Source organism: Aythya marila, assembly GCF_965140915.1.
Source record: "Aythya marila genome assembly, chromosome: 8".
NCBI classification, from domain to species: Eukaryota; Metazoa; Chordata; class Aves; order Anseriformes; family Anatidae; genus Aythya; species Aythya marila.
Window position 1 is genome coordinate 28774725 of NC_139049.1, and position 27412 is coordinate 28802136.

Consider the following 27412-nt stretch of genomic DNA (forward strand, 5'->3'; position numbering starts at 1 on the left):
GCTCACGTTGATAAGCAAAGAGAACTGAGCCGTTGTTCGACGTTTGGAGTTAAGGACGAAGTAGCAAAGTGGGATCACATCTCTGCATGCAGTCTTTTTTATAGAACTATGACCAGCAATTGTTGTAGTTCAGTGATAAATCTTGAAAGAATGAGAAAGAAAGCAAAACGCTCTCACCTTTAGCTTTCCAGTTTTGTGAAAGTCCTTTGATCTTCTCTGCTCTTCCTTAGCAACAAGTGACATTTAGTAACAAAACAAAAATCGGAGGTTTATAAGGATAATCCACTCGGGAGACTTCTTCCGGACTTTTTAATGTAAAATAAGGGAGGAAAAAAACGTTTCTGTGAAGCTGGTATTTTAATAGAAGGTTTGGGTTTATCAAGTTCCTTTGGGCCAAGCTGTTTTTTGTAGGTGCTGAAATGGCCAGTCTTTTAGACATGACAAAAGAAAATCAGCAGCGTAGTTACAGTTGCTATGATTGCATACTTTGTACAGTCTTAAATGAAAGAGTGCACGTTGCCAGCTAGGTAGGTGAAAGCCCTATAATGTAATGAAATGAAAACATGAAGATCGAGATAAAAATAAGCTGTCTAAGGCAGCTGGCTATAAAAAGCATTGCAGCCTTTCTAATATGAGTTACAACTTCAGTCTGTGAGGTGTGTTTGACTGTAAGGTTATTTAGCTTGTCATTCTTAAAGCCTGCCTGGAACATAACTCTTTTACGTGAGGTGGATCAAGGTGTGTGATTCAGGACACAACGTTTAAAGTATAATTAAGTAAGGCTTCAAATCTGTGAATATGTATAGTCTCCAGTATGGTGTAGGACCTTTGAATCTAGCTGTAATTAATTTAACTTATTGGTGTTTAAATCCCTCACGGAGAGAAGTAAATACACTAATAATCATCTGCATATTCGGAAAACAATTGAGAGAGAAATTAAGATGACAGGGTTTTGTAAGAGCTGGAAGTAAAATGAGCTGAAAAGCTGACAGCTTGACCTTATTTAAGCAAATGGGAAATTTCACCAACTGTTTCTTTGCTCAGTGCCCTTTCTGTTGGGTTCTGCTACCTTTGCATGTATTTTCTTTAATAGTATGTACAATGTGACTGATAAGATTTTTTTTTTTAAAGTTGATTTTATTTTTATAAGTAAGATTACAAAATTTATTCTATTAAAAAATAATAATAAAGAAATAGCCAGGAAAAGCAAGAGTTTAATATATATTTAGAAAGCCAGCCAGTTACCAAGTCAGCAAATTTGACAGCCAATTCAAGAGCCCAATAATTCCTCTGAAATGCAAAGGAGGGCACTACACCAAGAACAGCAAAACTTTTGTCATTTGGTTAATCATTGTTAACACTTAACATGGAAAAGTCGAGTTTATTGTAAGGAGTCAGAGGTCTGAATTGTGCTCCCAAATCTGCTAATGACTCAGCCTGTGATCTGCAAATTATTTAATCTTCAGGCCTGACTCAACAAAGTACTGAAGATATATCTGTCCTGAGTAAATTAATAGTCCTTACTTGAAGGTTGCTGCAATGGGATCTTTATTCCTCCACTGTTACTGTTCCAGTGCACAACAGAGGTAGCGATGCTTGATTGCCCTCACAGGAAAGTTTTGAGCTCTATCAATGGAAAATGTTACACGAGAGCTAAGCAGCATTGTTAATAAAGAAGGCAAATGAAAAATTTGGAGCTCCGGAAAAAAATTAAAAACAGAAATTGTGATATTCTTTAAGAGCCTAGTATTATGGCAGTAATTTCCTAACGCGCTGAGCACAGAAATTGTCCCAGTAAACTGTGCTAATTACAGGGTGCAGTACTCTTCACTGGCCTTGAGGAGGAACATTTGAACAATATATGCATGCAAGGTCTCTTTTAGAGCCACTGTGAGACTTTATTTTTGGAAAATAATATGCAGTAAATTACTTGTTACTAGATGCAAATCCTAGGCTTCAAAACGTAATTTTGCATATTTTTTAAAAAAGTTCTTTATATGCATGTGACATGAGGAAATTCTGTGTTAAAACAAGGACCGTGTTTGTCAAGAAAATTTTGGAAGCAGGTTGTAGGGATTAATTTTCAGAAATTACATTTTAAAATCCTTTATTTTTTTAATTAGTGTTTTAAGTACTTTTAGAACTAAGTCTTTGTTCCAGCAATGACCTCAAAAAAGAACAAAAACCCAAGCAGCTGAGAAGAAAAGATATTCATGACGGGCTATTTGAAGCACACGTTCTGTTTATATCTTTTGAACTTATTAACCCCATTCATGTGAAATATAAATGTTTTAGAGAAGGAAGCTATATTAAAGTTCCACATCTTCACATCCTTTAATTAAGTGCATGAGACCACACACGTGTAGGATCACCAAGAAGCTCCTCATTAAAAGTCAGAATGGCAAAACTTCATATTACTAAGGCAGATCTTGGGCCTGCTTTATTATCTTTTACTTATATTTGCTGTCTATGGGTCACAAGGAGATTTTTTTCTTGCCGGGACTAGGGCAGGTTCAGCTTCAGGGGGATCATCGGAGAAACTCCGTGCTGTAGGTGTGCTGCTGGTATTTTAATTAAGTGTTGCCAAGAAGCCTGTAGTGAGCAGATTCTCTTGACAGAAATACTGACATTCTTCACCATAAGCTCTCGTGTCATTGTTAAATGCAAAGCAAGGCTGTGTAAATGTAAGTTTACCTAGAAAAGCCCTAATTCAGATAGATCTGTGTGTGTACTCTGTGGGAGGGCGTCAGCTGAGAGCAACACGACAGAGTTTAGAGCAGGCCCGGAAAAGGGCAGGTGATGCTATTGATGGGGAAGGTCTGCATTTTGGCCTCTGCTGAGTGATTTCAATCAGGGAGCATCTAATCAGCATTTTAACCCAGCAGTCGCTGGTTGGAGAAAGAAGGCTTGAGCCAGTTATTTCATACGTGGAGTCTCAGTTTTGCTACTTGTGTCCTTGGGCAAATCACTTAATCTCAGCGCCCTGTTTACACAAGTATTCAGAAAGGAAATTTTTTTCTACCTCACAGACATGTCCTGTGTGTTTATTAATGGTGGTGCAGCGCTTTGAAGTTCCAGAGCGCTTTGAAGTTTTTGTCCTTTGAAGTATTGTTTTCTGCCTTCTCAGAGATGAACATTTATTTCTTAAATTAACACGTGCCCGTGTTTTCGAGCCTATTTTATGTTGCAATGCCATCATCAAACAGACGTTTAATTTTCTTTATTTTAATTTCTCAGAGATGAAAGCAACCAAAACTACACCTTGCATGCTGGTGAGCCACCATTTGCGACGAGGAGGACTGAGGGACCTGCAGAGGTCACCATTTCTCCACCGAGGCTTTCCCCTCTCAGCGAGGAACCTCCAGCTGCGGTTACTGCCTTCTGCTGAAACTGCATGTGCTGCACCGAGTGAGTGACTGCCAGTAACTTCTTGGGTTCTCTTGGGCATTTTCTTGACAAAACTGATGGAAAGCCAAGCATTAATAACACGGTTTCGCTCACCGTGATATTTTTATGTTTCCCAATGTGTGCTTTAATTTCACTGCAGACAATTGTTTGTAGTAATGCCAGCTGTTTATTGGAAACATATCTCGCTGTAGAATAACCAGTTTGGAAGAGATAGCAAAGCCAACGTCATTATCTAAACATAAGGGATGGGGAAACGTATCTGGGTAATCAAGGCATTGTCATTAAGAAACATGGCTCAGGAATAAAGCTTTGTTCTGGATAACCAGAAATCTAAGTGTGGCCTGGCTGGTTGAGGTTGAACTATATTTAGGTATAGTTAGATTGAGAAACAGCAGCGTATGAAGTGTTGGTGGTGATGATTAGAGTGTGCTTGACTTATTATAACACTGGAAGAGAAGCTGACTAGTCAGAACGTCTGCGAGAGAGACAAAGTGTAGTGCTTGGTTTTGCCTGAAGATTAACGACAATAAATTAGGGAAGTCGAAAGGGGAGCTTTGGCACGGAGCGATCCTGTTTGTGTTTAGTCACATTTCTGCCCAGAGCAGACCTGGGGCCTTCCTGGTACTGGGAAGTCTCTGCCCGGCTGGTATTTAAACGCGAGGTGTTCCCAGGAGCAGTGCCATCCTCCCAGCGGCACTGGCACACGAGAACATGCCTGCCCTCGGGGCCCAGCTGGGGCCTCCTGGAGGGGGGAAAGCTGATCTGTCCAGCCTCGTGTTTTGCACCTCACCCCGTGCGTTGGGCTCCCATCTTATCCTCTCCGCAGCTCGCAGGCTGGCAGCTCTGAACCACCCCTGCCGAGTGCCCCGTGCCAGGTCTTGTCCTTAAAAAGCTGCCTCGCAGACAGCACGGCTCCCCAGCCTCCTCCAAAAGTCATGGGTGCCTTCAAAATACTAAGTAATAATACAACAGCTGATACAATAACTCAGGTATTTTATTCTATTTACAACGCAGGTCACAAACAATGTTATCCTAACACTACAATACTATTTCCTCAAGAATAAACAAATGAAGATCCCATTAAGTGCTGCACTTCTGCAATGCCAAATGTTGTTTTCACAAAGATTAGTCTGTACTTTTATGAGATTCCATCCTGGGGTATTGTAAGTGGGTAATACCCATCGGGGAAGTGCCACAGATGGCTGTGAACGCCGTGAGAGCAGACTGTGTGTCCGGATCGAACTGCAGAAGTGAGGCCCAACGTTACATAAATCATACGAAGTGAGGACTAGGATTGTTTTTCAGTTCACCGTGGGTATATTAGTGAGGTTTTAGAAGAGCAACCAAACTACTTAGACAGCTTTTTTTTTGCCGTTCAGGTTTTTTGAGTAATTAGATTTCGGTATTTTTCCAAATTCTCCGTGGAATTACTCACCAGGTAGTTTTCCCAGAAGCAATGTAGCAGAGGTAGAAGGAAAAAAAGCGTGCTAATTTAGCTTCACACAGCTAAGGAAAAGCAAGGTGCTTGTTTTGAGACATAATAAATAGGGAACAAGTTACACTGAAACAAACAGAAAAATTATTAGTGATGATATGATGAAATATGCATTTAGTTACTGAAATTTACATAATGCAAAGGCCAAAAAAGAAAAATAACTATTTTTATGTCTGGTGATTATCAAGAGTTGCCTGTTTCCATACTCATCTATTCTGCAGAAATCTTTGCTGTCACAAGCTTAATTTAAGTCTATGAACTAATTTGTCTGTTAATTCCTAAACCCATATGGACCCTAATACTGATTTTACTAATGAGGAGAAACCATTCTTCAGTAATTGGCTTGAAGTTGTATCAATGTTGTGATTTTTACCTTACCATTTGAGGTGTTTAAACGTGTCTTTTCACCCCAACCCTAACAGAAAGCAGTTATGGCAAGATGTTAGTCCTCAAGTCATTAGCATGAAATGTAACTGATGTACGAGTATTAAGTTACTAAATGCTGAGGCATCTTCAGGGATCAGCAAAACCAAATGGAGAGCAGGCGAGTTGGTTTGTTTTGTTTTTCTTTTTTTTTTTTTTTCTTTTTTTTTTTTTTTCAGAACAGGCAGATTTTTTTTTTCTTTCCATTTTAAACCAAACAAGCCCTTGTGGTTTTGAGTCAGGAACGTACACTTTGTCAGTGAAATCTTACAGAAGGAAATACTTCGTTAAAGTTCTTTAACTGTTGAAGGCCAGGATCCTCCCTCCCCACGGCCCCTGTGCTCACTGGGCTCCCCTTGCAGGCAGTGTTGCTCCCAGAAGGTGACCGTGGTGGTGCCACCACATCTCCTGCTGAAGCCTTTTGGCCTGATTTGCTTTGCAGAGCTACAGTAGCTTGTGGAAAACTGCTCTGAATTCAAACCAGCATGCAAGCAGGATTTGGTTCCTACTGATTATAAAATGCTGCAGAGATTAATAGAGACTAATGGGACTTTGAAAGGAAATAATGTTTTGGCACATCATAAACCAGTTTTAATTGCTGTTATTTATTAAGGTATTACAGTTAGATGTCAAGCATCAGACATAGTACAGACATTTACCTAAACAATGTCTTGCCAATGAAGTCTCCCCCCTCCCAGTGAAATTTTGCCCTCTCTGAGGAATCCATTTATGTATATAAATTTTATTTATTATGTCAAAAGAATTTTCAAAACCATTTATTTTAGTTCCACAGTTGTTTTTTTCTGAACATGAAGAAATATAAAACTTTTTAATTCAGTGTGGAAAACCATCTCAATATATTTTTTTTTTTCTGGTAAGAAAAACTACTTTATATTTTTTCTGTAAAAAACACGGTGTGCCTTCTGAGTTAGTGGTGGTAGATTTTAGGTTCAAGTAACACCAGCAGCAGGAAAAAGCTACTGTAGGCTTGTAAATGGGAGAGCAGACAGTAGAGACCAGGGGCTCAGGTAATTTCCCTCCTTAAAGCTATCTGAGGGCAAGTGGGCCTGGCTGAGTCAGATTGGTCTTCCTGATGGGCTTGTACATAGGAGGAGATTCCCTGCATCATAGCTGTCATGCAGGCCTCCATATGTTTTGATTATTTATTTTTTTTCTTAATATTCTAGCTCTGCTGCTTGTCTCTCTCCCTGTTTACCTTGAAAATGGTCCCCATATTCCCCGCTCCCTGAGCTCGGAGAGGGAGCTGTTTCATTGTCAGTCCTTAAGGTTTTCTTACTGCTGTAGTTTAACAGAGGACTGGTAAAGCATTGGGTCAAAAATTCAGCGTAAGCTTGCAAATCTTCAGTGGAAATAATTCCTTTATTATTTCTCTGTTTCTCAGTTTTTCAGTAGCATCATTCATCACTGTATAGAAAAGCAAGGCAACTCAGGGCTAAGGGTGAGCCTGGCAATGCATATTTAGCTTGTCTTCATTACTTTTTTTTTATTTCTTTTGGTCAAGTATTCTATATTTAGAGAAATAGCAGGTTGTTTTCAGTTATTTCATGTTAAATGGCTAAAGTCTAAGTTTGACTTAAATTCTACCTGCCTTCATGTATCTATCACCATTAGATCTTCACTACTCGATCTAAATTATAGCTCTTTTCTAGACTTTGGACTATTCAAATTATTCAAGGGGCTTTTTATACATTTTTTTCTTTTTAAATCAGGATTTTTCCCCCTTTTTCCTGTAAAATAATTTATGGAAGCATTTTTTTTTTTTTTCCCATTTACCCTTACTGTGATTCAGTTGAACTCTATCCTGGTCAACTAGTTAATAGTTTTCTTATGCTTGTTTATGCTTGCTGTAAGTCAAAACAATGTTTAACCTGCCTGCTATAGCAATGCTATCAAATCATCACCATTTACTTGTTTTTTCTTATTAGTGTTCTGATCTGTTCACAATGCTGTAATTTGGTTGGAAGCTTTTTTGTTTCACAGCATTTCTCTTGCTTGAGTGTTTTCTGAGGCAGAGAGCATCAATTCTTTCATGTTATGTTACTTCTAACTGCTTCCCCTGTCCCTCACTTGATCCTCTGGCTGTGCTGGTTCCCCAGACCGTCTGTGTTTCCTTGTTTGTCAGCATCTGGATTCCCGTGCCTCACCTTGGCTCCTGTTCAGAAAGTGTGTGAGTGTATATTCGACTATAGAGAGGTGCTTCAGTGGAGTGCAGGTTTGATTCCCCAAAACTTCAGTAAGACATTAGCAGCTTCAATCTGTTTGAATTCAGAACTGTGCTGAAGCACGGAGGAAGTGATTAGCTGCTGCTCTGGATCAGGGCCTCAGCCCTCCTCCTGTCTGACTCCACGTGAGACACCCGTGCTGACTTGGGTCGCTCCCTAAATCACAAAGCCCTGACAACTCCTCCAGATTCATGGCGTTTGCTTTCCTTGGCATATCCCAAAACATCCTTCTCTGTTCAGCTGCACCTGTGATATTCCAGCAGCTCTCTTTGTTCCCAAGCCATTATGTCTTCCTACTCAAATTTCCATTCAAAGAGTGATTCATCCAGCAGGGGAAAGGCATGACCTAGCTGCCCCCTCAGTTTCCATCGCTTTGCAAATCAAGAGCAGTCTCATCTGAACCGGAGCTTTCATTTCAGACTTCTCTCTTCCCTTTCCTTAAACTATTTTTTATTCCTTATTCCTGTAGAAAACCCTGAGAGCAGAGAAATGTTGGCTGCATAAACAGGCTTTTTAATTTTTTTTATTTTTTTAAACTAGCTTTGGTCACAAGAGCAAGGAAAACACATCAGCATGGATTTTCTTTCCTCTAGGAATGCCTTTTCTCACAGCAGCTGATTACATGTGGTTGTTACCTGTGCCGTAGCTACTCTGAGGACAAAGCACACGCCTGACTCATTGCACCAGCATCCCAGCATCCTTTTTTTTTTCTTAATCATAGCTTTCATGCTCTGAATGCTTGGTTCTAATGTCCAGCTGGAGAGAATTGCACACCTCCACCAAAAGCCTGTGCATACTCTTCCATCATTCTTTATGATGCTTTTGATGTCTTCCATTGTACCCTGTATACTACTTTACTCGCCTTCCTTTGAATACTGTCTTAGACATTTAAAGTCCCCTATTCCCCTTTTTCCTCTGTCATCAAACCTATTAATTTGCAACTGCTGTCTCCTCTGCTGTGCAGCAGAAGCATTCCCTGTTTAAGAATTGTTTTCCTTCCCTGCCTAAATAGCCATTCTGGGTTTACAAGACTCTCAGGGTTAATTTCTGTTCTCCGAGACTTCTGGGACTCCTGCCAGCTGACGTGGTGGATGCTGAAGAGGTATCCAGAGCCATTGTAGCCTACCTGTAGGTCTGTTTGCTGCTGTTACAGTTCCCAGTGAAGCAGTCTTTGGCTCAATATGTATCCCATAATAGTACACAGAATAGTAGTATGTCTGCTACAGATTTTTAAGACTCAGATTAAGGAAAAAAGAGCTAAGTGTTAACATTGCATCGTGAGAATGGGATCAGCGTGACACTAAGTGAAAGAAGGGATATTGTAGTGACAGCTCAAGCTATGTTAAATTAATGCTTAATTCAATAAAGTATCACTATTAAATTTATCTAAACTAGTCTGAGCTTGCAACAGAATTCAGAGCAAGCTTACTAGAGACTATACAAGGCCATGATCTACTTTCTAGAAATATTGGCAAATTTAGCTTAATTTTGGCAGATTACATCCCAGAGTTCTGCTTCCTGTACTGTTCTGAATTGGTACCTCTGTTCTTTTTCTTTGAGTCTTTTAAATCAAAAACTATGAAATATCTCCTGTGTTCCATGGGTTCTTGTTGTTGGTCTATTTTACAACAGGATGCATTAATGTTATCTCAATATGACTTTCAGTTTTGCATGGATTGGCACCAAACCCACCAGAATGGTAGTTTGCTCTCCCCCCCCTCCTTTTCTACTCACTGGCATAATTTCCATCCAACAAAGCTTTTCAAAAATAAGGAAGGAAAAGGCCTTCCTGTACAAGCTTCCTGTGGATCCTATCCAGATATAAAAGACTTGTGTAAAAGCTTGGCAGGCGATCCCAGCATATGCCACTTAGTGACTTCCTTTTTTTATGTATCGTTCCATCTACAGCAAACGAATCCGAAAATCGGAGTAATTTTCATTCATTTTCGAATAAGAAATCTTAAATGGTAAATTTCCTATCTGTGCAGAACGCCCACATTTTAAATTAAAAGTTTTGAATGCTGACAGCATTAGTCATAGGAAATCCTGTATGAACATCCAGCACTTAAGTTGGACCTTCCCCTAGATCACACCATAGAAGGAGTTTACAGGAAAACATTCTGTTAGTTTTGAACACTTCGTCAATTTTTAACCCTTCACATGCCATCACATCTGGTAGAACAGCGTGTTTTTCCTGGAGCCCATTCCCTTGTGATTGAAGAGGTATTAAAAATCTCTATATTTCAGTGCTACAATTTTCTGTATTTTAATGGTATCAGCTTACACGGATGGACTGTGGTTCATTCTCCATCCTATTGCTGTCCTGGGTAAAAGCGAGGCACAGGAGCAAGGTAGCACAGGCACCACGTGCCCCTTGCTTGGGTGCTAGGTGACAGTCTGCGAGTGGCAGTGCTGAGGGGAAGGCTTAGTGCGCCCAGACATCAGTGCCAGCTGAAGGATGTCACAGCTTAGAGAACGGGCTGAGAGGACAAATATGTTCAGACAGTGCTATCTGCTTCAAGCAAACTGTATGATGTAACAGTAAAATGGGAAGCTAAAAAAGGCAACAGAGCTTTGTAAATTAAACCGTAATGTGGATGAGGCATGAAATAATACATGCAGCTATGTCGCACACAGTCACTTTCACGTTACACAGGTGAACCAACTTTGATGGTTTCTTTGTCTTTATTTACAAGGAGCCAGCCCACAATGGGCTTTAAATCTTAAAAAAAAAAATAATAAAAAAATCTAGTTTTCATTTTCACTGAGTGGGAAAATTCCACACGTGTCTAGTTACTGTTTAACAGCTGGCTTAAATTGGGGTTTCAGACTTAAGGAAGGAATCCCAGAGCGTGAAGTATCAAATAATACCTATCCTCAAGATGAGGATGAGGTTCACGACGTTGGGCACAGCAGGCATATAGTCAGCGAATGAAATTAAAAATATCAGTGCTGTGGAGCCTTTCCTAGTACTCCAGCTTTAGATCAAAGTATAGCAATGTATAAAGTTTAATTAATGAATCAAAATATACAGGCTTTAGATTAGGCAAATACTGATGGTTGACAATGAACGAAGTATAAAGGTATTAAAATACTCAGCATTTGAGAGCTTTACTTCTATTCTGACACTTCTCATGGATTTAAACAGCCTTTGATTTGTTTGGGGGGGCTTCATTGTTATAAGTGATCAGTTTTGGTTGTATAGGCAAAAGTGAGCATTTTTACTGGCTGCACGGAGAGCTTCTGTTTGTCTTAACCTCTACTCATCAAACTCCTTCTCAACTCTGAGACTCGCTTTTGAGTCCCAAGTAACTTTGAGTCTTCAAGTAATTCAAGTCAGAGTGCAGATCTCCATGAAGACCACAGCACTGTGAAGATCTGAACCAGAGAGAGGATTTAGGCCTAGAAACAGTTCTTTGATTTGGGGCTTTTGAGTGGTTGTTGTTTTTTTTTTTGTTGTTGGTTTTCCTTTTTAAGCTAACACCTGGACCACACCGTAGATCTTCCTCATGTTTCACACAGAGAGCTGTTGTGAGAAGCCTTGTGTGTGACTATGGAGTGGTCCCGTGTAAAGCTGTACCTGGGATTTTATCTCAGCTTCACTACTTACAGCGCTGCTGTCTGATGTAGACCAGCTGAACCATAGAAACAGTGAGGAATCTGGTTTTATTTTTGGATGTTAATTGCTAGATCTCGCTTGTTCCCGTTTCTGTACAGCGGTACAGGACAAGGAGTTCAATTTCTTCTTACTGCCCTTAGAGCATTACTGCCACCACAGGAGCTAGAGCCTCCTAAGGGGGCAGGGGAAGGATGAGGCCAGCAGCACTGCGCTTTTCACAGGTTGCCAGGCCTGCACGTCTGTGGCTGGGCTGCACGGTGTATTCCCAAGGGGGATAGCGTTGGCTTTTCCTTCTGAGATCAGGCTGTGGGCATGTCAGGACACTTAGAATTGAAATTCAAGAGAGAATACCATGGGAAAGACATCAGGCAGTACTGTTCCTAAACTGAGATGCTTATGGCCTTAATTTGCAACAGATTTGGGAACTGAGCTGTTTCTAGCAGAAAAGGAGTAACTTGAAAGATCTTCCATGCCCTGAGCTCATTACCCTGTTCCTTTTGTCACTTTGTCGTTATTACCTTCAGAGTTTGATTGGAAATGTAACTGGCATTGCTAGTAGCAAGAAGCTGCCACAGATACTAACAGTACGAGCATTTCATCAACCCAGATGCCCGTTCAACCCACAGGCACATAACCATGGAAGCAACAACAATTGACATGAAGTTAAAAACCAAGCCTTTCTCATATTGCCAGTCTGGCATTTCCTGTCCAGTGGAAAACACAGAAGCAATTTCTGCACATAAGAATGATAAACAGTGAACAGAGGGGGGCAAGGAAATAGCTTGTAACTAATTTTGGGTGTGCTGGTATATTTTGTAAGTAAATTCAAAACAGACATGGAAGGCGACATCAGGAGCATGTGCAAGAAATTCCATTTGTAAGACTTTGAATAATAACCTCGCTGCCCTCTTAAATAATTTTAAATATATATGCACAAAGGTAGTCACCTCACACAAAGCAGTTTCATAAGCAGGTATGCTAAGGACTCCCAGTTCTCATTCAAGTTAATGGGTGCATGAAAATTGTTTGCTGTGAAAGTCAAGCCACGTTTTATAGGTTTGTCCATATGGGAAGTTGGGCTTGTTTAACCCAAAGTGTGAATTCAGATTAAGTTATTAAAACTGCTGCAAGAGCTGCCTGGGCATTTTTGTAGTGCAGTTTAAATTGGGAAGAGTGAATTTAAGAATTCTGACTCAATTTCTGGTAATCTGGAGATTGCTAATGAGCATTTCTTTCAGAGTGATGCCACATCCCTGCTGCTGGTTACCTGCACTTAGGTTCTGCTGCTCCATGGCCCCCATCACTTCAGTGTTTGTGGGGCTGTCTGCTTAAGCAAATAAGGGAAGCAATGCAGATTGAAAATATAGTTGTTGTTTTTTTCTTTTTTTTCCTTTTGGCTAGGTTATTTCTAGATGATCAGTTTCCTGCAATATTCTAAGAAGTTCCACCAGCATAAATAAGTGGAAAAGAAGATGCGAAGAAGGAAAGAAAAGGTGGCTGCTCAGGCTGGCACGGACGTGAAAAAAATGCTTATGTGCATCAAAGCTGAGCGCCCTGAGGCCTGGAGGCTGACCTGTCCCTGCTTGCCTGGCAACAGCAGCCCTTGCAACAGTGGTGGCCAAGCCTCAGTTACTGCAGTCCACAAACTGGCAGGTAAACCTAAGTTATTTTATTGATATCTTAAAACACCGCGGCTAAAGCTACCCAAGGTCATACAGCAAAGTCCCAAGTTGTATCTAAATCAGTGCAATAAGAGCATGCATATTTTTAGTGTTTTAATTGAAACTATCAGTTTTAAAGAGCTAGGGCCATGTGACTTTCTGGTGAAGATAAAAGTTTGGTTTGAGGCTCTGCAAATTCCTGGTAAAAGAAAAAGTCTCTTGGGACAAAATGGTTTGCCCTTGCTTGTTTTCTTTCCTTCTACGCTAGAGCTTCTGACATCCCTGTTACCCAACATGAGAGTACACTATGATTTCTAAGCATGTTCCTTTCCCAGTGTGTATCAGTGGCCTGATTTCCAGAACTGCTATTTCTGTCAAGCATCGTTAGGAGTTGTGCTGCTTTTTGGTAATTGTTGCTCAGTAATTTGGAAAAACAGAAACATCGGTCAACGTTATTGTTACTTTTGCAAAATTAGAAGTAAAAGCTGCTAAGTAGCACTGAGGCTCAGCCAGGAGCACTTCCCTAAATACGCTAAGCTTAGATGGTTTGGGCAGTGCAGAAGTGGCAAATAAAAGTCAGAAGTCTCTAACCAAAGCTAAAATATTAAAAGCCCAGATGAATGTGCACAGAGAAGAGTGGCCTGCTTTTTCACAGGTCACAGCCCCGAAACCTGATGTTGCGGGAAGTTAGATAAAGATGTGCTGCTTCCTGCGGTGCTGCACTGGAAAGATACTGGTTAGAAATCTCTGTTTAAAGGAGAAGGAAACTGGACAAAGACCGCTACGTTCTGCTTGCTTTCCATCATTTAAAGAAGGAAACTTTGCTGCTGGCTTTTCAAGGGCTCTGTTTGTTCAGCAATCTTGTTGCAGGCTAACTGTAAATTCTTGTAATGTCACTCCTAAAGGCAGCTATGCTTAGAGCATGGCTTTGCGTGGTTTTTGTGTAATTTGATGTATAAAAGCAATCTGTTAAATAATGAGAATATTTATATTTAGAAATTAACTGGTTCAGCCAGGAGGGAGAATGGGCGATCTGTATGATAGCGAAGCCAAACAGGAAAACTAAAGGTACGTTTTGAGATTTTGGGTTCCTTTTCTCCCTTTTAGGTATTTGGGTCAGACACTTAGTGATTATTCAGCATGATAAGGATCATATCTTGACTGGGGCCCAGACATACCACCGGAGGGTTCATAATGAGTCTTGTTTTTAATGACTTGTTGTAAGGAGTTTTGAACAGTTAATGTTTTATACGAACTTTATTGTTTGTATAGGGAAAATAGCGTACATCGTATGTGTGATGCAGTAGAATAAAACTTTGCACATAGAAAGTTATTCATTGCTAGCACATGGTAGATGTTTACAGAACTTTTCTGTTTAGTAAAAGAAGTGTCTCCTGATCCTAATCAGGTAATCATTAGACCCAGGTTTCTCCTATCGGACTGAGGCTTTTAAGTTAAAGAAGGAGAGAGCTGACTTAGAGGCACTTCCCATTAGCCATGTAGCTTACCTGAGCCCCTCTCTGAAGAGGCATGTGCTTTTCTGTTGATTATAAAGAGAACCCATGGTGCCTCCTAACCTAGATAACTTAACTGAATAAATCCTTAAATTAAATAAATCCTTACCCGTATCTGTAACGTGTTATGGCTTCGTTTCAAGAGGAACTTTCTGTGTTTGACTTTTCAAGGTGAAAGTAAAACAACAACCAGAGCTTGCAAGGTGGGTGCAGCAGCCAACAATTTTTACTATTGTTAAAAATTCCAAAACTACTTTGGGATAAAAATGAACTTCTCATTCACAAGCTGCCAAGGTGCTGTGATTTGTGGTCACGCAGAGGTCGGCAACTTTGAAATCTCATTGCTTGAAATAGGTAGGCTTCAATTTCTGTAGTACTAAACTGTGCTTTTAAACCTGCCAATAATCCATCTAGTGGGGATTCAAAACTTCTGCAGTTACCTCTTTTCAGCACTGGGTGCTATGTGAATCTCTCTGTGAGTTTGAATAGCAACACTCACTGGATCATACTTGCATCATGCTTCTTTCTGTGACTTGTTATCTGAGATGTAAAAGGCATGATAACAGGAGTCATCCCCATTAAGTTAGTGTCCTGGATGAGAGTTCAGAAAAACAGAGGTGCTGGGTTTTGAACCCTTAGGATCCTCTGAAATAACTGTGGTTATTCTGCGATTACAGTGATGCAGGGTCTCCCTACTCATTGCAGTGATTATTTTAAAAGTTTAGTGGAGCTGTTAATTTTTATTTTTTAAACATCTGCATGACAGGAGATTTCCTACTGAAGACTTTTCTGGCTACTACACCGTGTAAGCAGAAGAACCTCGTGTTGCAGGTATCTGTGCAGCTTGTTCCAGGACTGTTTGTTTTTGAGCTCCATCTGCTGGAATTGTGTCCCATTTCCCACATCTTCGGTGTTATTAAGCTGCCAGGTTTCACAGGAATTGTCTTAGATTTAAAAGAGAATAAAGAACAAAGGTCAGATTGGAGGATTGCTAGTGAGTTGCTGGTCCTTTTGTTTATGGAATCAACATAAAAATTGCTTGGAGAATTCAAGGCTCAAAACAGAAAATGATTGTAAGACTGAGGAGGATAAATGTTAGTTCTGCTTTTGTTTACAGAGTTAGTTTCTAGGTGTTTTATAGAGATTTGGATTAATCAGGTCATAACCTATTCAGTTCTGTCTTAGTAAAGATTTCAGAAATAGGTTATGTACTTCACTCATTTTTCTGAATTAGGTTTTTTCCCCCTAATGTCTGTTGTTACTCTGTAACAGAAAATTAGCAGCATTTTCAATATTTAATTAACTTTTTAAAAAGCTGTGCTTTCCCATTGTAACTCTGTTTCTAGTATTTCTGAATATTTAAGGATGGAAGGGACCACGATGAACAACTAATTTGATTTCTGGAGTTCCATTGTTCCTTAACAAAAACGTACTGCAAAGAATAATGCACAAAACTGGAAAGGAGGGCCCTGCTGTGCAAAACCACTTTAAAACTGTTTAAGTAGTCAGAGGCTTTCATGGTAAATTATATGATGACTTCCTACAAGTTCTCTTTGTAAGAAGCACCAGTTGTGTTCGATACACACAATAATGTGCATATGTAGAATTAGGACTGCCGCCAGTCTTTGGGTGCAGGCACCAGTGCTGGCAGTGCATGCAATCCTAAAGAACAAGCACTTCTCTGGAAGAATGATCCCTTCTCACAAAGCAAGCCACCTACACTGTCCTTTTCTTTAGCTGGAAGGCTAATACCACCTTCCTTCTACCTGTCCCACGGTAAAGGTCACTGAGGTAGAGTGTGCTGTGTAATGGGTTTGGGTATACAATAACTTCAAGTACTTCCTTGCTGCCTGTTAGCAATATTTTGTATGATTGCAACTTTTTTTTTAATATAGAAAACTTTGCCTGAATTAATTTTAGTTTCTTGGTGTGGGTGACTCTCCAGTTTTACCTCTGTCTTGGGGACAGGGGTTGTGTGGAAGAGATGGAGAATGGAGAAGGCACGAGGGGTGATACTAAAGATAAACGCTCCCTAGGCTTCTGCATGGGACAGAACAGCCAGCCTGTTTTCCATGCAGGTTTAGAGGGACACTCTGCAGTTGATGACAGGTTCCTGTAAAACAAAGTTAGCCAAGGCATCTCTTGGCTGTTGGGCTTTGCCATGAGGTGGGCACACGCTGCCTTAGGCTGGTCCTGAAGTGCTATGGTTTGAGGTCAGACCTGCAGAGAATCGGGCGATTCAGCACCGAAGGGCTCTGCTGCTGTGCTCTGAGGCTAAAACTGGCTGGTACACGACTCCGTGCCACTAGAATAAGTTGGCTTGTTACTGCTGTTTCTGGAATGGCAAGTAATTGGGATTTAAAAGTATTCTGCAGTAATCATGGTCAAACCCCCAGTGCAGCTCACCTCTGCTCCTGGGACAGAAGAGTGCCGTTGTTAGCACAGACCCAAATTCTAATTAATATCTCCGTAACCCAAACATGTTGTTCTGATTAGCCGCTCTTTGCCTAGGCATTTCTGCGCAGCCTGCCCTGTTTGAAACCCTGCCTTTTTCTGACTTCACTTCCTGAATCCGTTGACAACACTCACAGCCAAACAAAATACATGTTCACAATGCTGTTATTTGCAAAATATTCCCTTGTGAGTACAGCTGGGGCAACAAAAAGAGAGTTTCTCTCTAAATCTCAAAGAGAGCTGACTTTTCCTTATAAAAGCGAGGCGCACAATGCATTAGGCAATTTTAATCTCGAGTTAAGTAGGTGTTAAAACTTTACATTTCACCACATATAAACGCACTCATGTCTTTCATTATAGTCATGTGTATTGATTACCCAGCGATCTGGTAATACGCGAAGAGTGCCGGATTTTAATCTCTGCTGAAGGGAACCAAACCAGGCAGCAGCGGGCTCGCAGCCCACCACACTGTGTACAAAACAGCCGGAGGCGATGCCAACTTTCTTTGCCTCGTCTCGGGCCTGATCCTGACACGAGGGCTAAGAAAGCATCCGTGCTCTGGTGCCCCTCATCTCCTTGTGGACGTTGGGCACCAAAACCCACCTTGCTTGATGGCAGATTCTCTGCGGGGCTGGATGGAGCCCAGCAGCCCTGCTACTTGCTGATGTTGTGCCGGTGCCACGGAGCGTCGTGCCGGAGAGGGACGGGACGGAACCGCACCGCCAAGTGTCTGTGCGCGCGTTAGGACGGGGTGGAGCCGACTGTCACTCAGCTGTGTTTAATTAACATAGTATTTTATATAATGTATTTATTTTTTTGCGTAATTAGGTGATTAAGCAAAATGCTTGCTAGTAACATCTATTCCATAACCCAGCACTGTTGAGTTAAGCAGGCACCTTTGCAGGTAATTAATCTCCTTGCCCTGCTTATTTTGCTAGTTGGCACTTGCTAAATCCCTGTAAAACCACACCCAGCAGTGCTGTGTATTATCCCTCTGCTGTCTATTCCTACATATGGTCAAAATCAACTTACCTTCCGGGTTGCTGACATCAGCAAAATGTACTCTTGGCAAACTGCAGTATCCTCCTAGTAACCCTTTGTTTGGTTGGTGTTGTTACAAGCCTATTCCTCTGGCAGCAGCAAACAGCATCTGAACGCTCGCCTACCTTGACACTTGGGCTGCGACGTGGAAGGATATTACCACCAGACAGCTGAAACAACCCCTCACATGATAAAGTTCATATAAAATGCCCCCCTCCACCCCCCCCCCCCTCCAAATTAAATCTGTCAGGAGAGAGAGCTCTGCGCTTCCTGTAAGGAACTGCTCTCTGGACACACAGTAGCTGCAAGTTTCAGGGCATCATTTTGGTAACAGTAAAGGTAAACATACGCAGTTATCTAGTCATTTGGAGAAGTGACTTTAAGCAAGACTCACTTCTGTTGAAATTATGCCTATCTGTATTTTAAGGAAAAAAAAAAACAAACATTAAGACTGCCTACTCTGAAAAGTTAATATTGTTACTTCTATAATAACTTTTACTATTTTCTGCCTATCTTTTAATGGCATCTTTTTCCTCTTACTTCTTTGGCCATCAGGCAGGAAAACATCTGCTCTCCCCTCAAGTTATATATTTGTGAAACAGGTACAGTGTTCTGAAAAATCCAGCACCGAGATCATTTCCCCAAAGAGTTCAGTACTATGTGTCTAAGGTATATATTTACATCATTGTACTAAAAACCAAACCAAGCTTTTATTTAAACTACATGGGAAGTGCCAGAAAAGTTCCTCTCATGTCTTTTCATTTCCTGCCAGGCAGTTTTCCCAGCTTTCCTAGTGCTAAAAAGTTTCAGAGTTGCAGTAACACCTGAAGGGAAGGGATTTCAAGGTACAGAGAGTTACAAAGTTATTTGCTGCTGACAACAGCATCCTCACAAATACTAACAAAGATTAACTCTTACCTTGGAAAGAGCATGTAGTGATAAAGGTGACCATTCCTGAAGTTTTGAGGTTTGTTGTTTTTTAAAGAAAACAAACAAACAGCCTCTTGCCTGATCCTGCTGAGGGCATTAGCTTAATGAGGGGCAGGCAGGAGCACAAGCAGCGGCTACGAGCAGCTTCCCACAGCGGCCGCCCCTCTGCGCTCTGCTTGGAGTTCAAGTCAGCTGCCTCAGCCGGGCCACCGGGATACAGCAGGCGGTCCGCTCAGGTTAAGATTAGTAACTACAACTTCAAGACAAGTCAAAAAGTTGTATTTGTGTAGCGCCCGGGATCTGGTTTCCCCCCCCTCTCCTCCTCACACGTTCTCCAGGACATGCCTGTAGTTACAGAGTAAATTTAACATAATCCCTGCCCTTTAGAGTTCAGCATAAAGGGCATTTTCCCAACTCAGGTACTGGCAAAAAAAGTGTGAGGAGGAAATGCATTTTAAGTATTTTATTTTTTTCTTAAATATAATAGAACCTTCTAGATTTTTTTTTCCAGAAACAGAAACATTAAAAAAATTATACTTTATTACAAATGGTAAACTCAGAGTGCTAAAAAAAAGCCTCTTATTTACAAACAATACTGGGCAGTGCCCAAATAAACAACATAAAAATAACTTACAAAGTCATGAAGTAGTTTATTGACATTAATCAACTTTCATAAAATAAAATAAAAAAAGATATGTACATACACGATTTACTTGAAGGCAGGCAGAACAGTTCTTTTTTGTTTATCAGCCTCCCCACAAAACCTCCCTCCCACTTTTTTTTTTTTCTTAAGGAATACTACATAAAGCAATCTACAGTTTCTATTGCAGTTTAACCTTTAATACTGAATGATCATCGAATGTTAGGTCCATGCAGGTCTTGGTCAATGTTAAACGAAGATCTGACGTCTCTGAGCAGGAACAGCACTTCTCGGAGCGGTGCTGGCTGCTTCGCCAACTCGGGCTGAAGGCTTGCCAGTCTTTCCACACATGCGCTTTGCAGAGCACAGGCAGGACTCAGCCTTTCAGCTCTTACCATCAGCTTCACGCATCTGCCGCTTCGGGTCTGTCGTTGAGTTATACCACAATATCACAGTTCGCGTTTTTTTTTTTTTAAAGCCAGTCTCTTCAAAACGTTTGCAACTGTTGTGTGAGCATTAGCTGGCACCCGCTGTTGACATGGTTCATGACCTTCTGCTTAAGCTGTGCAACCTGTTCTCTGAGCATGTTGGCAGTGGATGCCAGCTCTGAGTTCTGGGCTTTCAAAGTTTTCACTTTTTCCTCCAACCTGGCAATCCTTTCCAACTTCCTTTTCCGGCACTTGGACGCGGCGATCCTGTTTCTCATGCGCTTTCGCTCGGCTTTGATTCTCTCCTGCGACTCCATGTCGATGGGGGACAGCGGAGGGGTCTCCCCGGGCATCTCGGGGACAGTCTGCGGCTCCTCCTTCAGAGCCTGGAGCCTGGGGTGCTGCACGGGCATCTGGGCGTTCAGGTGGTGCTGCGGCGCGTAGCCCATGCCGTTGGCGTTGTAGCCGGGCGCCGAGCTCAGCGCGTTGGGGTTGAAGTTGCTGAGGTTGGCGTAGACGGGGGGCTCGCTGTGCAGGCCGGCGTTGAAGCTCCCACCTCCGCCGGCCATGGAGGACACAGGTGCCATGCCCCCGCTGACGGGCTGGGCGGCCGAGGTGACGCTGGGCAGCGTGTTCTGGTTGTGCAGCTCGGCCAGCGCCCGCACGAAGCCCTCGGCGAAGCCCTCCTGCTCGTCCGTCACGTTCTTGGGGCAGAGGAACTGCGTGGGGGTCGGCGTGGTGGTGATCAGCCCGTTGCTCGACTGGATGATCAGGCGCTCCAGCTCGGGCGAGGCCAGCTTCAGCAGGCCCACGTCGGGCGAGGTGAGCAGCTCGGCGCTCTTGTTCCGCAGGTGCGGCTTCAGGTTGCTGCCGGGGTCGGCCAGGTTGAGCGTCATGCTCTGCTTCAGCACCTTGGCGTTATTGTATCCGTACCCGCCGCTCTCCGGCGGCGCGTAGCCGCCGCTCAGCGCGTCCTCGTAGAACGTCGGCTCCATCTTCGCGCTCATAGAACGCAGCCGGGAGCGCAGCCTCACCCGCAGCCCGCCCGGCCGGGCCGCTGCTCCCTCACCGCTCCCTCACGGTCCCCTCACGGCTCCCTCACGGTCCCCGCGCGGTCTCCTCACAGCGCCCGGCCCCGCGCTGCTGCTGCCGCTGCTGCCCCCGCCCGCCCGCGCCGCGCTCTGAGCCCTGCTGGCGGCGTGCAGCCCTTGGCTTATCAGCGGCCGGCCGCCGGCTAAAAATAGCCCATGATGTCACCCCGCCGCCTCCCCATTGGCTGCCGCCGCCTCTCCCCGGGGGGGGCGTGGCCCCGGCCCTCCGTCGCCATGGCGACCCCGCCCCCTAGAAGCTTCGGAGCGCGCGCGGCCGCGGGGCAGTGTGGGCTGAGGTAATGCGGTGGGGCGGCGCGGGGCACTGTGGGCTGACGTAGTGCGTTTGAATATCTGGTTACCGCCGCCCGCCCGCGCGCCGCGCGGGTTGGACGCCGCCGGGCGCCTCCTCAGCCGGAGCGTACCAACCGCAACGCCGCCACGGGGGGGGGGTGGGGGGGGAAAGCGCACATCGCCTCGCTTCTCCCCTCTTTTCCCTTCTTCTCTCGTCGCCACGCTGGTTGCGAGGGGCGCGCTGCGAGGTGAAACCGCTCGCGCCGCACGGCCTGGGAATTCCTTACGTACACACCACACCACCACCACCCCCGCCCGCGCCTCCAAGTGGTACGGCCCCCAGGAGGCGCTGAGGGGAGGGGGGAGCTCACGTGACTTCCCCGCCGCGCCGCGGCCGCTTCCGGGCAGGGGCCGGGGCGGGCACCGGGAGGCTCCGCCCACAGCGCGGGGGGGGGAGGAGGAGGAGGATGGGGGGGGGGAAGGAGGAGGAGGAGGAAGGTGCGCGCGTAATGAAAGCTGTGGGAGCCCCTCAGAGGCGCTCCACGCCTCCTGACGCCTTCCTGGGGTCTGATGTGAGGCGAATGGGGGGTCGCAGGGCTCCCTCAGGGGGTTGTGACGGGGATTTGTGCCCGACGAGGCTCCCCAGCGCCCCGTGTGAGGGGGGAGCCCAACGGCCCCTCAGCCCCTCGCTGAGGAGGAAACCCGGGAGGAGCGCGGGGCCCGGATCTTCGCTGCACGGAGGCTTCTGAATAAAGATTTTTAAATAAAAAGTTGTTTATCCTGGTTGGTGTCACTTAGCAAGCCGTGGCAAATCGCCCCCTTTGAGTGCTGTGTCCCCTCAGACCGGTAACCCCAATGAGAGCCGTTCAGCCAGCTGCTGGCATCCCAAACTTGCCCGAATTTTGTCTTTCTGTTTCCTCTGCGCCTCAGCTCTGTCCTAGAAAGCCGGGCTCAGGAGCACACTCAGGGCGCCTGTAACCCCTCTGACCCCATAACCGCCCGTCCTGCCCAGCCCCACGGGGTCACCCCAAATCCTTCCTCCCTTCACTGGGCTGGGGACACCCCTTGAACTCACTCAGCTGGGGAGGGTTTTCCCCCTTTTTTTTTTTTTTTTTTCCTTAACCCCCCACCCCTTTTAGTTTTTCACTTCCTTTTACAGAAGTGCAGTTTCAGGACCAGACATTCCAGTTTGCCGGAGACGTGTTGCTGCCGAGGCCCCATCGCTGTGGGGGACACCCGTCAGGCCACTCATTACCTTAATTGCTACTCGCTTAGAGGTTACCTGGCCGAGGCTGGCAACAGGCAGCCAGGTCACAGAGGCTGAGAGGGAGCAGGAGAGCTCTGAAAGCAAAGATCAGGTTTTGGGTTCCCTGTCCCAGGGTCACCAAGTGCCACAGGGAGTTCATCAGGACTTGGCCCTGTGCTCAGGGGGACAGCGAGCCTTTGTGGCCCTTAGCCAGGGAGCTGGGAGTTTTTGGTGACTATGCCCTGATTTATTAATCAGCTATTACTTTAGGGCTCTTACCCCCACCTTCCTGATGTCCTTAAGTAAATTCTCCTTCAGTGGTACGAAGGAACACTTACCGACCCATCTATAAACCATAGCCATTTACATGTCTCAATAAACTAACTTGTGGGTAGGGACTGGAAATCAGCCCCGTCTCTCCACTGCTGTGCGAGGCAGATGCTCTGGCCAGCAGTAATGCAGATTTTGATTTATAAAGTTCTCCAATCAATCAATACAAGACCGGCTGAGGCAATCAGATAATCTGAATAATTAAATGGCTTTTCAGGGACAAATTAAAATTACTTACGCATGCTACGTCCAGCTAAATTATTTTTGGACTCCAGGAATAAATAGGTTGGTTGTTTTGTTTCAGGCCTGTATCAAGTGCTCTTGACTTATTTCTAGACCATTTGGGAAAAAAAAAAAAGTATAAATGGTAGTTTTACTATTTTTGTATTGGAAACAGTGCTCGCAGAAGGAAAACACTTCCATGCAGATTTTCTTTTTTTAAACTTAAATGCATTACAGCATCAGAGGAGTTTCCGCAATATTTTTATTACACAAATGATTCTCTTCATTTATTTATTTTTTTATTCATTTCATGCTTTCCAATGCGATATCCTGCCTCGCCTCTGCATGAAGTGAGTAAGAGTGGGAATCCATGAACCTTCTCACACTGCTTGCTTGAGGAATTGCTACGGAGCAGGTCTCCCTGCCGAGGGAGGGGAGGGTTTGAGGAGTCAGAAGGAGCAAGTGTTTCTCTTTTATTTACTCAATCAGAGCACAGTAGAAGAAGTTGTGAGCGCGAGGGCACGAGGAGCAGGGTTTCCTTAGGGTTAAGGTAATGGCAAAATAACTCTCAGGTGCTCCCGGTTCCTCCAGGTGTGTTTTCGGAGCCGGTTCAAATCTGCCGTCTGCAGCGCCAGAGGTGTGGCAGAGGTGCCCCGCCGGCCGCCCCCAGCTTCCGCCTTCCTCGGCCGCTCCTGCTGCTCTTTGCCCTCCCCATGGCCAGGTGGAGATCCAGGAACGGGGTCTGGCTGCCAGCTGAGCCCAACTCAAAACATTTATTTGAGGCTTTGAGGCAGAGGTGGGAAGATACGGGCTACGAGAAAAGGAGGCTCTGAGCTTGAAGTGAAGGATACCAAACCCAACTCCGTAAAACAGAAGGCTCATCCCGAGCTGGTCTTTTCTGTGCACATGAAAAAGGCTCCTCAGAACCATAAGCACTTGTAAATGAATATCGTGTCCATCTCCTCCACCCTCCATTAGTCATCGCATAACCAAGCTATATGCGTTCAGTCCTTTTCATCTTTCTTCTTGTCAAGCCCTTTAGCCTGTCCCCCTCACCTACTCATCCCACCAATCATTTTAATTAATCTCTGAATTTCTTTGAAACTACTAGTTTGTGGAATGGAGGAAAATGAGTAGGTTAGGGAGACAAGATTGTGAATGATGGAGGTGGGGCAAAGCTCGGAGACTTTGCAAGACCTGTTGGGTTACCTCTGGGGCAGGACAGCAACGCTGCCTGTAAACATAGAGAGTGCAGGAGGAACTACTAAAAACATGTATTTTTTTTTTTTCGTTTTCTTAAGAACGCTGTCTGAGCAATTTGAACAAACTTTGGATGTTTCACGTGCAGCAAAATACGAGTGAAAGATTTAATGAGATTGTCTCCAAAGTGGGAAGGGTGACCTCCTGTTTACCCAATAGCTATCTATACTAGACTGCTTGGTATTATTTCTTTTTATGTTCCCAGATAGCTTTATAGAGGACTGGAGATGTCACTGCAAGTTCTCAGAAGTGTATTTACAAATAATTAATGAACTATGTTTTTGTTATTCAAACAGCTGTGTGTATTTGCATAATTTGTGATGAAAAAAATGTCCAAATGGAGGTTAGCTACATTGTTTAGAGATGAGTCTGAAAGGGACCCTAAGGTACTGTCTCCCTTGCGTTTTAGGGTGTTAAAAACCTAAATGTCACACCATTAATGCCTCCGTGTTCATTCCTTCTGTACTGTAGTGTGCCCGGTGCTCTGAGAAATGGAGAGCTGTGCAAAGTTCCCCTCCCGTGGAGCTTACAGCCAGAAAAATCCTCTGTGCACAACCCAGGCTGGCAGAATGGCAGCTCATCCGCAGTGGGAGCCCAAAGAGTGCAGTGGGTTTGAAGGTAAGCGGGAGAGGAGGGAGGACGTGTGGCATATGGGAAGCAGACGGCTGCGCTCGGCGCTGTGGGCTGGCAGTACGAAAAAAAATGTAACATACAAATAGAAGCCCACAAATGCTGAGTGCTGGGGAGGCAGATGAACACCTTCGAAAAGATATTTGCTGTGTTTGAGGACAAAGATCCCACTGGAAGTATGTGTTTGTTCAGGTTCAAATTGAGGCAGTTTCACTGCGAAGAACTGAAGATGGCTTTCTGGCATTTTGATATTTTTGTAAACATGTATTAAAGTCAGCAGTGACAACAAAATGCGTTGATTTACGGTTGCCAGTTGCGACTGAATGCCTCAGAATAACCAGATTTAACCACTGAGAGCCCTGGGTAGGATAGGTCCGTTTTGCTTTGGGTCTCAGAACGATACAGAATGCTTGGCCTTTTAATTAATAAACAATCTGGCATCCCGTCAAAGTTGACACCTCACTCTGTCTTAGCAGCTGCTGGAACGGTAGGCTTCTGGCAACCTGGGATAAAGCAGTGCTTGCAACAGGAGAAGGAAAGGAAGCAAGTCAGCATGAGACCAGAAATGCCTCATGTAAAGCACCCCAGAGCACAGGAATTTCCCATGAGAAATCAGCCTTTCCTTCCCTGTGTTGTGGGGTCAGGTCTGGATGTGGCCAGCAAGTTGCTGAGCATCACCAGTGGTTGGTGGCTGGCAGACATCAGGACTCCTGTCTGAATCTGAGGGATGGTTTTCGCTCTGACAGTGGTAGCAATAAACAGGGAAAGCACTGAACAGTGAAAGTAGGTCCTGCAGGTTGCTCCTTCCTAGGGATTATAGTGGCAGAGCCTGTGGGGAAGTTTACAGAGTGCCTGCTCATGTCATTCAAATGGAAACATTCCCTCTGGATGACAGTCATTTGAGTTGGAGTCATGGTGTGGGAGCAGCCAGGGTTGCCAAAGAGCTAAGGAAGGCACTGCGGGGAGGAAAGGGCACGTAGGAGAAAAGGTAGGATGATACCTGAAAACACAAACAGAATTAAAGGCTTTGGTTTAGGAGAAGGTGCTGCTGGACTGCTCCTCCTCCTCAGTCCCATCTGATTAGGAATAAACACCCTGATCTCTGGTCGCAGCTGACATACCACAGGGTGGCTGCCTCGCTGCTACCAGCCAGGCCAGGCCGCCCCGGCCCCTCAGGGTGGAAACGCCCTCAGGGTCCTCCCCACAGCAGCCGCTCTGTGGCTTCTCCTCTCAGGAGAAGAACCAGGCAACTCAAAACCCTCAAAACTGCACTTTTTGCCTCTTCCATTCAGTAAAAATTACAGGCAGCTGCCGACCCTACAGTGCCTGTGCCTTGCCTTGTGTCAGAGCGGAGGTGGAGATGGGAAATGCTGTCCAGGCCTGGTACTGATCCCTGCCCGAGCTCTTGCTTTTTATAGCGTGTTCAGGAGCACTGCTCACATCCATGCTAGAGGAAACGCTGCGTGAACAGCAGGCAGTGCACTTGGCAGACGCGCTGGTCAGCTCACAGGGCTGTTTACACAGTCTGTTGAGAACATATGAAACACATAAAGAGCCATAACATTTGAATATATTAGAAACAAGCTCATGAGATCAAGGAAATTTTTGAGGATAAAAGGACAATAATAAAGCAAACGCCTAAGGGCTGTGATGGCTGCTAATTGAAATTCAGCTGTTTTTTTGTTTGTTTGTTTGTTTTAGGGAGCACAACTAGAAAGACATTCCAAAACTGGCTGCGTGGTATTTAGAGATCTGGGTACCAGCTGTAACGTGCACATATTTGCAGAGGCTTCTGTTCAGCCAAGAATGGGCTGTGGACTCAGGTAAGTCATGTGAGAGAGGTTAAGCACACGTGTTTTAAGAGCTGATGGTACAGCACAGCCTTGTTCTCTATAAGCATGTTTTGTGCCGATGTTCTCCAGCTCTTGCGTTCCTTGCAGTCAGTGTAGGAAAAGGCGTGTGGCTGGCAAAGCTGCAAGCCTGGACAAAGAAGTTCTGGGTGTGGATGCTTACAGCCTATTGCCAGGTGCTTCAAATAGGCATTTATGTCAAAGATCTGAGGTCAATTCAACGATAGCCAATTCCAGCCCTAGATGGTTATATAAATATTAATACGAAGAGTAATACATTTCACGTTTATGTTCTTGGTCTGCAACGCATTTACCTAACCCTGTAGCAGCAGTGGTGGGGAATATATATCCCATCGAGACAACCAAAAGAATTTACAAGGTGAAGCAAAAATATGTTCACCTCTTTAATGCTGCCTGACAAGTAGAATGAGAAGTAATTTTATTTTCTGTGTGCCAGTAGAGAAAAACAAGAGAACCCAGTAAACGCAAATGGGCTAGAACCGCAGCTTTCCCTGGTTTGGCCTTCATGCTGAATGACCTCAAGTCACTTTTGGATCTCTGTGGCTTGGTTTGCCTGCCTGTAAAATGGGTATGACGAGACCGAGGCTGTCCTAAAGCATAAAGCTCTATGTGGAA

At 44.2% G+C, this 27412-nt stretch overlaps 1 protein-coding gene across 1 annotated transcript; it reads right to left on the reverse strand.

The window, feature by feature from the left end:
* Positions 1 to 19236: 19236 nt before the first annotated feature.
* Positions 19237 to 21032, reverse strand: JUN (Jun proto-oncogene, AP-1 transcription factor subunit). Its single transcript, XM_082765901.1, has one exon. The coding sequence runs from the start codon at positions 20861 to 20863 to the stop codon at positions 19916 to 19918; it is 948 nt and encodes a 315-aa protein (XP_082622027.1). The 5' UTR covers positions 20864 to 21032; the 3' UTR covers positions 19237 to 19915.
* Positions 21033 to 27412: the final 6380 nt, after the last annotated feature.